Genomic DNA, 9,790 nt, shown 5'->3' on the forward strand with positions numbered 1-9,790 from the left:
GAGCAGAAAGAAAGGTCCGTTTTCTCGCGTTTGGCTTTAAGGTTTTTTTTTATTAATTTGTGTACATTTCCATTTTGAATTTATTTCAACACGCTAACCTAAGAACATTTGTTGTAATTTTAAAAATAAATACTACATTTATGTTCAGAACTATGTACAGTTACCGTTCGTTCGTTTCTTCGTAAGCTACGCCGTTTTCTTTTACGAACTGTTTGGGTTTCGTTCATATTTGGACAAACCGAACAGGTCGCTCCACACCTACACGGCACCCAATGGCCATGTCCTTTTTCGGTCCTCTCGTGTTCGATTTCGATCTCTTCCGGGACATCGCCTCTTTCGTATGGGTCATTTTTTTACAGAAAAAGATGCCTTACGATGCGGCGTTTTAGCTTCACGTACGTGGCTAGTCGCAGACTATATGTCAATGATTTTGATAATCTCTTCTACGAATGATAATGCTAACAAGACCAAAGTTGGACGAATAGGTGATATATCCTGTTTTGATTATTGTTATAATGATATTTTTTGTTTCGTTTTTGCCTCTTCCAAGAGTTGAATCAATTTGGTAGCATACAACGTTACGCTCTATTCGAAAAAGGGCCGCTAATGGGGATTAAGAACTGCCAATATCATCAACAAACAACCGCTAATTATGAGTACGATATTAATGAGTGTCGCAAAACGTTACGCTATAAAGTTTATCAACCGGTGTGAAACAAATTAAGCCTGTTCCTGTTCGTTTCGTCCTGCGTTTACGGAGTACTGATTCATCTGGGCGTTTTTTTTACAGCGCGCAAGCTCGAAAATTCTACTTCTACCGGTTGGAACAATCTCAATGCCGCCGTTCGTTCCGGGCAGGTGTTATACACTACATTTCCATCACTTGTTTCGCTATTCTTGGATTGTTACATTTTCTTTATAGTTTGTTCGTTTCGTATTTGCAAGCAGGATCTTCCTGTTTTCAAATCGGCGAAAGATTGATTTGCGATCTGCAGTCTTTATGTTCTCGAATAATTGTCTAACCGGCGAGTGTAACGACTTAAATTTATGTGACGAAACGTTTACATTCAAAGGAAACGAAAATTAATTACATTAGCTACATGATACTATAAAGGGATGCGCGCATAAGTCACGTGTTTCTCTACATCTTTGGCCATATTGAATGAAAGTAGTCGCTATGGTACGCTAAGCCGATCGCTGATCACCAACTAATCACATCGGCACATCCGCAATCCTACGCTATCGGGAAGCAAAATTGTGAAACAAAACGGGGAATAGGTAAACCATTACTAACCAACTTGCCGCGCGACTCTGATGCTTCGCAGAGCGCCATTCGCCTTCTAGCCGTTGTCACAAACGTGGCCTTCGCAGTTTCCCCAGAACAGGCAGTTCCCAACGCCGCTGTTACAAATCAGAAATACCGCCATGAGGAACACCAGGCTGCATATGGTGCATGGTTTGCGTTCAAGGAAGTATCCGATCAGGTAGAGCACGATGAACATGACATGCGTCTGCATGAGAACCGGGTTCGTCGGTTTGGGAATCAGCAGCACCGGAATAAGACACTGCAAACAGTACATGATTTAGCTGAAATCCTCGTCCGGAGCGTCCGGACTAGCCTGGCTCGATGAATGATGACGCTTCTCGCTGCAACCAGCGACAGCTCGGTCAAATCTATTTCTTCTCCACAACCAATACGGCACGATGATTTTGTTCCGCGTACTATTCGAGTAATACTGGTATATCGCACCGGGTCGCTCCAACGCAAGTATGCTTTACGCCTGCTTGAGAACAATTTTAGCATCGAAAGTTGTTCCAATTACACCAGGCGATACTCCTTCGGATCATTTTTATGTGATTTACTACGCTTTGCTTTGTAGTACTGTGATAACCTTTTCTCCGTTTTGCAACTTAGTAGCGAAGTTACGTTCCTTATCGGTATGGCTAATTGGTGATGTGCGCCTCCGATATTTGTGCTGAATTGTATCAACCGGAATTTGCTGTAGCTAGAACGAGGGTTTTAATATACTTTTGCGTTAGGAAATAAGTGAAATCACTTTCTCTGCATGAAATACCGACCAAAACATCTACAATGACGGCACGAACGTCAAACAGGACACGTCTATTGTTTTTAAAATTCCATTACCGTCAACTTCGTAGCCGGTTGGAACATTTCGTCATGTTAATTTCCGAACATGCGCATCGAGGCTCCTTCTCGAAGAATTCAAATTGTATTATGATGTACTTCTGATATGAATCAATATATATTAATCATATTTTAATATTAGTAGAACAGTATTCGTTCCAGTAAGTGTTTTAAACATATACGGCCACGTGGAGCATATTTTCAAACGAAGCAACGCTTCTCTCTCTTTACAAAGATGGAAGCAGTTTTATGTTATTTGACTATGACATACATTTAAAACTATTAAACAATGTATAATCTTTTCAAATATCTGCCTTTTTCATCCTGATTTGAGTCATTGCCGCTGCAACAAAAATGTCTGCATGCTGTCAGTGCTGTCGATTGGTTTGTTTACCATTTTCTTGGCGCGCTTTTCAAAACGTCAACAAACAACAGTACGGTTTAGTGCTACATACTCTTCGGTTGTTTCTTCAGTTTCTATAATAAATCACCAAAAATGACCGAGCAGGAAGAATCAACAACGAAAGCCAAAGAGAGCTTTGATCCAAACATGTTACAAGACCTTTTGCCACTGTACTACAAGCGGTTGTTTCCTCACAAACAATTTTACCGCTGGATGTCATACGGACGCTGTAAGTTACGCCAATTCCCTCGAGACGATACGTTATAGTTTCGTGTTCATTCATGATTTCTTTCGTTTATTTTATTATTCTAGCTGAGTCGTCCGTGTTTTCCAATCGAGAATTTTCTTTCACCTTGCAGGATGACATTTACATTCGCTTCCAATCGTTCGAAACTCAGGAAGAGCTTGAGCGGGAAATATGCGCAAAGGCCCCATTCAAAATCGATATCGGCCCTGTTTTCAACATTCGCCCTAAGGATCACCGCGGAAGCTCCGTGTTACAACCCGTGCAAAGAGAGCTGGTATTCGATATTGATATGACCGATTACGATAGCATTCGAACATGCTGCAATGAGGCCAACATATGCCAGAAGTGCTGGAAGTTCATGACCATCGCATGCCGCGTGCTAGATGAAGCATTGCGCGAAGATTTTGGCTACGAGCATCTGCTGTGGGTGTTCAGCGGTCGTCGTGGTATCCATTGCTGGGTGTGCGACAAATCGGCCCGCCATCTGGACGCAACGTCTCGATCGGCGATAGCGCAATACCTGAATGTACTTATTTCAGGTGGCGAAGGAACGGCTACGCGCGTCATCATCTACGATGACATGCACCACAGCGTTAAGCGTGCCTACCGCATTATCGAACCAATGTTCGCCGAGATTTGCCTCGAAGAACAGAACATTTTCGGCAATGCGCAGGGTGTGAAGAAGCTTGTAGCCATGGTGCAGGACCCCACTGTACGCTCGGAGCTCGAGCGGCGCCTGAAATCGGTTCAATCTGATTCGAAAAGCGTGTGGAAGGAGTTCACAGCATTTTTCGAAGAAATGCGCATGTCAGGCAACAGCAACAGGTACCGCCGGTACAAATTCATCGTCGAGGAAACAATTTTGGCGTTCACGTACCCACGGCTCGATATCAACGTAACGAAGGGATTTAATCATCTGTTGAAATCGCCCTTCTGTGTGCATCCGAAAACGGGCAAGATTTGCGTACCGTTCAACCCGAACATTGCCTCCAAGTTCGATCCCACGGACGTTCCCACCATAATGTACGTATGCAAACGAGTATTTCGCGCGCTGAAAATCAACCGACACCTTTTTCTCTCCCTACAGGGATCTTCTGAAGGAAGTAAACGCGTTCGACGAAAAAAATACAGTTGATGGAGATGAAAATCGATCGAAAATAAAGGACTACAAGAAGACGAGCATGTTCAAGGGAACAGTCATCTTCGAGGAGTTCCTTCGCAAGCTAGAAAAAACGTTTAAAGACAAGGGTACGGTTCGAATTGACATGAAAATGGAATTCTAAAAGTACCGATACATCAAGGATACGGTGGTTTTACAAGTACAAAACACATGTTCGATACAAATAAATTCTACCATGGAGACAAACAATGTATTCAAAAGTTCCATGTCCTATTTCGTAATGGGTGGCGATTACGTTTCCTCGTGGTCAAGTTATGTAAAAATTGCCCCTAATTGTTCGCACAGTGTCCGAAGCCCAAAGGTTGCGAAGCACAGGTGGTATGAATGGGTTCCCTTTTATGGAGCGGTCCGTTGCAGCACAAAACGACCGCCTGTTTCTGTGGAAAAATATTCAAATCTCTTACAACGAAAAAAAGTAGTTCGTTATACCACCTTTGGAAACAGCAACAGCACATGGGCCGCCCACTCTAGCAAGCCTTATGATATAAGGCTAAAATAGATCCTGCTCTTCGCGTTCATAACGCATAAAAGATGTAACAAGTGCTTCTATACGGCACTAAATAAACGTCCAGATAAAGGCCGCTGTTGCGCAGTTCTTAATTTGTCAAAATAACGTAACCTGTTTTGCTAGATGCTTCGTCCGCTTTTCCACTGCGTGCGATATTACCCAGTGTCCGTTTAGCGTCGTTGCTCGCAACCCATCCTTCTCTTTCACTCTCGGCAGCTCTAAGGCTTCCGGAAAACCGTTGACGATATCCCAAGCGGCCAGTACGAAATCAGTATCATCGCGACTTTCAAACGAAACGAACACGAAACTACATCAAAGGAAACCGTCCCACGGAAAAGGGACAAGTTTTGGGTTTTACAAAATTTGTTGCAATACCTGTTATCGGAAGCGAGCCATTTGTGATTTATATCCTGCCGGAAGCCAACCCTTCGCGAAGCTTTCATCGGTTCGAGCATGCTCTATAGTAGCCAACGGGCTAAACGCACTACTCGCTTGCCTCCATCTCGGTTGACCACGAGTTTACTCCTCCTGTGTGGCGCATCCTTCCTGATATCGTCTATCCAATGCCTTCCCAAAGTGTTCCGCAGCAATGAAATATGCGGAGTGTACAATGGCCATCGAGTGTACTTCGAGCTTGGAGACCGCGGGCAACTACAGGCGACCAATGTGACAGTGCCTTACGTAAGTGTGTTCCCGGGCGGTGAAATCGATTTCAGTGACTCACGACGACGACGTTCGTTAATTGGATTATGGGACAATAATAACGGCAACATCCAGGAAAACGTAGCGCCATAAATCATGTGCGGCCGGAAAGATGCGGTACTTAAACCCTTCGCTAGCGCCTCGCGAACAGAAGGAGTGCAGCGAAAAGCTTTTAAAGGGTGTTTTTCCAACGGTTACGGTTCAATTTTAACACCACGCTGACGGAGCCTACCAGTGCGTCAAAGGAAGCGATGTAACGCGCTTAGACATACACGAGAAGGTCAAGGTTCAAAGCCTACTTTGACGTTGCATCGACAATTATGACCGTTTTCCTTTGGTATAGGATATTAGTCATATTTAGTGAACGTTCCGCGATGCTGTTTTGTTTCGCAATTAATAATGACTCATGTGTCTGCGGCATGTTTGAAAATACTTAGCTTAGCTGTTCTGCAGCAAGGAGTCGTGAATGATAGCTCCAGCCACAATTTTTGTCCCCACAATGAACTACAGGTATTATCTTCTCCACCTTCCCACAGGTTCCTCGGACGGCATTGGCAAACCAAACCGCCATCGCCAATGTTTGCACACTCGAGCTGGTGACCTGCCCTTCGTGCAATTTTAAAATCTCATTAAGGTAAGCACCAGAATCAACACCTTCCTTTGTTGGCCACCTCTGGTCTCTGGTCGAGCTTAGCGCGAATAATAATCTTAATCCGGGACGGGTTTTCAGTTATTCGAATTTTCCCGCCAAGTGCACGGCCCACAATGAACCGCCGTGTCGGTGTGACTATTTGGAGTTTACAGAGCCACCGTTTGATTCATCAGAATACACCGGTCGGCGTAACTGTGGCCACGACGTTGTCTACCAAACGCAAACTCGTTCGGTGCTGATCAAGTTCGTCTACTGGAGCAATCACACGCACGCCTTCACCTTGGAGTATGTTGCTGAACGTAAGCATTAACCCTGAGAAGGCTGTTGTAGTTCGTAGTGGAGAACATGTTTGATTTGGGCTTGATTTTTGCAGGAAACCGTGAAACCATTCAAGCAAATCCCGGTCCGGCTCAAAACCTCACCAGCATCAGCAGCTTCCCATCCCATCACCGGGTGATCACAACGCCATATTTCCCAGCCTACTATCCCCGGGACTTCGGCAAGGAGTACGTGCTGAGCTGCAACGTCGAAGCCTGCCGCATCAATGTGATCTTCAGTGACTTCCAGCTGGCCAAAACCTCCACAATGGAGTTCTACGACTGGAACGGCCAACGTTTGGGAGCTGTCTCAGGAGCAATGTTTCGTCCACCAGTCATCCAGAGCAGTGGTCCTTCGATGATCATACGCTTCTATGCGAACGGTGGATCCGCCCTAGGTTACCGAGCGTTGGTGTCCTTCGTACACGTCACCAGTGCGGCCGATGTTTCGCTCCATCCGAACACGAACTGCGGTGGAGTCGTGGAAAACATTGGCGGTGCCATTACGATGATGAAAATGCTCACCAACGCCAACGAGAGCCGGATGTACGATTGCGTGTGGTTGATCAAACCACCCAACACGTACGCACACCTTAAAACGCATCTCTCACTCAAGGTGGACACATTCGAGAAGCTAGGGGCGCAATCAGTGATGACGATCATCCAAGGAACCACGTCGGACGGTACGGTGTTGAGTGTGGCGAAGAGTGATAGTGCTCTTCCACGGAAGGACCTTGTCGTTCCGCTCACATCCGGATTCTACGTGCATCTGCGAGCTTCCTTCGGGTACCTGTCGAGGATGGCGCTGGTTTACACGGGCTTTAGCTATTTGGGTATGTTTCGAGCATTCCTTTCGACGATGGGCTAACGGATTTGCTAACGTACGGGATTGACGATCTTCCTACGCAGATTGCTACATGGGAACCGAATACCTTTGCCAGAACCGGAAATGCATCCCGGTACAGCTGCATTGCGATGGCTTCGACCATTGTGGCGATGACAGCGACGAGCCGGAAAGTTGCGTCCAGGAATGGTCCAGTGGCGTAATAGATCGACGCTGGTATTCCCACACACCCAACTACTATTTCCCCAAGATGGACCACTATCCGGATCTCCGCACGGCCACGATCATTTTTATCGCCAGCAGTCTCGGGTTGATCATGCTGATATCCGCCCTAATTGTGCTGCTCTACCGCACCGGCAACCGCGCGAGACAGCAACGAGAATTGCAGAGTCAGCTGCAGACGATCAGCGAGCTTTTAGGTGAGTTTTACTTCCGCTCCGTTGCGCAGGACGTACTGCACGGAATTCATCTCTAGTTAATGTGATCCGTGTAGACAGCAACAATGCGCACGGTGCGGAGGAACTGGACGATCCACCGGTGTACGAAGCACCTCCGGACTATGACGAAATCATCAAAGTCGGCATGGACGAGGAGATCCGGCGAAAGCGTCGCAGGCGTTCTTCATCCGCTTCCGGACGACGCAGTCGCATGAGACGATCGCGTAGACCCAGCAACACCTCGGAGGTGCATAATCCCATCCTGGAGGTACAACTGCCACCGGAATCAGACAGCCTTCCGTCGACGAGCGGATACACACTGGGGATGGATCACGGACAGACTGACAGCGACGCGTACGATCGGTACTCCGATGCGGACATGGATGCGGAGGATCACGACCTGCGATCGGCCAACTGGAGCAACATCGAGGAACGCGGAGACTTCTTCATTAGCTCCCGCATATTGGGTGAGTTTGTGCTGCCACCACGTGCACATCAGGTTGCGGTAGTGTAAGCTTTGACGTTTAGAATGGCGCTTACAGAAACTCCAGCGTCGTCTCCGAGCCAGGGCCTTAGCGTCGGTGGACATCAATCGGCCAGCCCACCGCCAACGTACGACCAGAGCAATGCACGGTTTTTCGCACTGCAGGCCGCAGCATTGCCAGCGGCCAGTATTGCAAACAGCGTGCCGTGTGGCTATGCGGAAGACTCTGTACCGGTCACGCTCGGGATTAGCTATCTGACCAGTACGGTTTGCTTTCCGACCGGTGGCGGAACAAGTGGAGCCGGTGAACCATCGATCGTAACCCATTTGCCATCATCCAGCAACTCCATGCCTTTCATCATCAACCCGGCCGCGTCCTCGGACCGAAGTGCCAACAACACCATCAGTATTAACGTCAGCAGTAGTAGCGGTGTTCCTGCGAGCAGTAGTACAGTGACTACTTCACTGGGCAGGCTTCCAACTCACATCTTTAGCGAGGGTAATCGAGCGGAGCGTACTTGGCAGGTGTTTGGTGGTAGCTTAGACGAATCAAGTCTGGTACAACAGCAGCAACAGCAACAGCAGCAACAGCAACAGGAGCAACAGCAACAGCAGCAACGGCAACAGCAGCAGCAACAGCAGCAACAGCAACAGCAACAGCAACAGCAACAGCAACAGCAACAGCAACAGCAACAGCAGCAGCAGCAACAGCAACAGCAGCAACAGCAACAGCAGAGACAGCAGTATTTATCCACAACGACGGTGGCGCAAAATAGCTTCAACTCGCTCGATTTCGAGCAGATGCAGGAAATCGATGCCTACTTGTTCGGGTATAGCAGCAGTACTTCGAACGAAAACGGACTGTAAGTATGCCTTTCATCTCAAAGCGATCCATTCGCTAACCGTGCGAAGGTTGAATGGAAAATTTACTCTTCTCGCTATCCTCAGGTCGACCGACAGCAGCCAGGAAACGATCAACTCCAACGGAACAGCTACATCCCAACTCACAACATCCGCTTCGATTACTCGAAGCTCTTGCTTATGTGATTCGATCAGTCGACCGCTGCCTCACCACAATAATACGTCGGTTCCAACAGTCGCTGCCAGTGCGTACGACATGATTGCGAAGCATTGTCCCGTCTGTCGGGAGCAACGACGATCCGGGGCCGTCCACCTGAACACCGATCTTATACGACCCGTTCCACCGGGCTCGATGCACTGCTCGAATTGTCACGGGCGCCTCACAACCGCCGAATATCTGCGAGCGATGCGTAGTGATCCACCAACTACCGGTGCTGTTCTCCAGCAGCAACCTTCGCAGACGTTTTCCAGTGGCGATTCGGCAACACCCGCCACCAGTAAAGTGTGCACGTGTTTCGGAAAATTTCCCTCCCAGAATAACATCACCAGGACAACATCGGCCGTCGGCATGATACTGGCGACACGCACCTTCTCGATGGACCGGCTGGATGATGACGGTTTTCTGAGTGGTAGCTTTGGCAACGACCGGCGAAGTGCACGAAGTTCGAGCAGTGCCGTGTCCAGGTTCGATGCGTACCTCAGCTCACACTACGGTACGACCAACAATGATCGGCGACCAGAAACATAGATTTTTGTATCGTCTCCTGAGCCACCTAGCCCTTAACACTCTACATACATAAGATGGCAAATTCATGTGCTAATAAAGTATATTTTTCGTTGTAAGCAAACCATTCGTCTTCAGTTTCATTTATTTAAACTTTGCTGTTTTGTTTTCAGCCGCTTACCAGGTCCACTAATCGTAAATAACAAAACGTAAAATAGTATGCATCTGCTTTTAGTATGTCTTTTGTATTGTTTGATTTTCGTCTAATGTTGTATATTTGATCCT

General features: G+C 47.3%; 2 protein-coding genes across 2 annotated transcripts; both read left to right on the forward strand.

The window, feature by feature from the left end:
- The first annotated feature begins 2,642 nt into the window (after window positions 1-2,642).
- LOC128724845 (DNA primase small subunit) lies at window positions 2,643-4,079 on the forward strand. Its single transcript, XM_053818567.1, has 3 exons — window positions 2,643-2,778; window positions 2,862-3,819; window positions 3,884-4,079. The coding sequence occupies exons 1-3, from the start codon at window positions 2,643-2,645 to the stop codon at window positions 4,077-4,079; spliced, it is 1,290 nt and encodes a 429-aa protein (XP_053674542.1).
- An 858-nt stretch (window positions 4,080-4,937) lies between these two features.
- Window positions 4,938-9,542, forward strand: LOC128726892 (uncharacterized). Its single transcript, XM_053820735.1, has 9 exons — window positions 4,938-5,165; window positions 5,723-5,820; window positions 5,917-6,137; window positions 6,212-6,988; window positions 7,065-7,418; window positions 7,475-7,903; window positions 7,979-8,478; window positions 8,647-8,783; window positions 8,869-9,542. Exons 1-9 carry the CDS (start codon window positions 4,938-4,940, stop codon window positions 9,527-9,529), a joined length of 3,405 nt encoding a protein of 1,134 aa, XP_053676710.1. The 3' UTR covers window positions 9,530-9,542.
- Window positions 9,543-9,790: the final 248 nt, after the last annotated feature.

The sequence above is a fragment of the Anopheles nili genome, chromosome 3 (assembly GCF_943737925.1).
Source record: "Anopheles nili chromosome 3, idAnoNiliSN_F5_01, whole genome shotgun sequence".
In the NCBI taxonomy this organism is placed as follows: Eukaryota; Metazoa; Arthropoda; class Insecta; order Diptera; family Culicidae; genus Anopheles; species Anopheles nili.

Coding starts and splice junctions, on each gene's coding strand:
- LOC128724845 (XM_053818567.1), top strand. CDS start 2,643: ATGACCGAGCAGGAAGAATCAACAACGAAAGCCAAAGAGAGCTTTGAT. Junction 2,779..2,861: donor CTGGATGTCATACGGACGCT/GTAAGTTACGCC, acceptor TTATTATTCTAG/CTGAGTCGTCCGTGTTTTCC. Junction 3,820..3,883: donor ACGGACGTTCCCACCATAAT/GTACGTATGCAA, acceptor CTCTCCCTACAG/GGATCTTCTGAAGGAAGTAA.
- LOC128726892 (XM_053820735.1), top strand. CDS start 4,938: ATGCTCTATAGTAGCCAACGGGCTAAACGCACTACTCGCTTGCCTCCA. Junction 5,821..5,916: donor AATTTTAAAATCTCATTAAG/GTAAGCACCAGA, acceptor ACGGGTTTTCAG/TTATTCGAATTTTCCCGCCA. Junction 7,904..7,978: donor CATTAGCTCCCGCATATTGG/GTGAGTTTGTGC, acceptor TGGCGCTTACAG/AAACTCCAGCGTCGTCTCCG.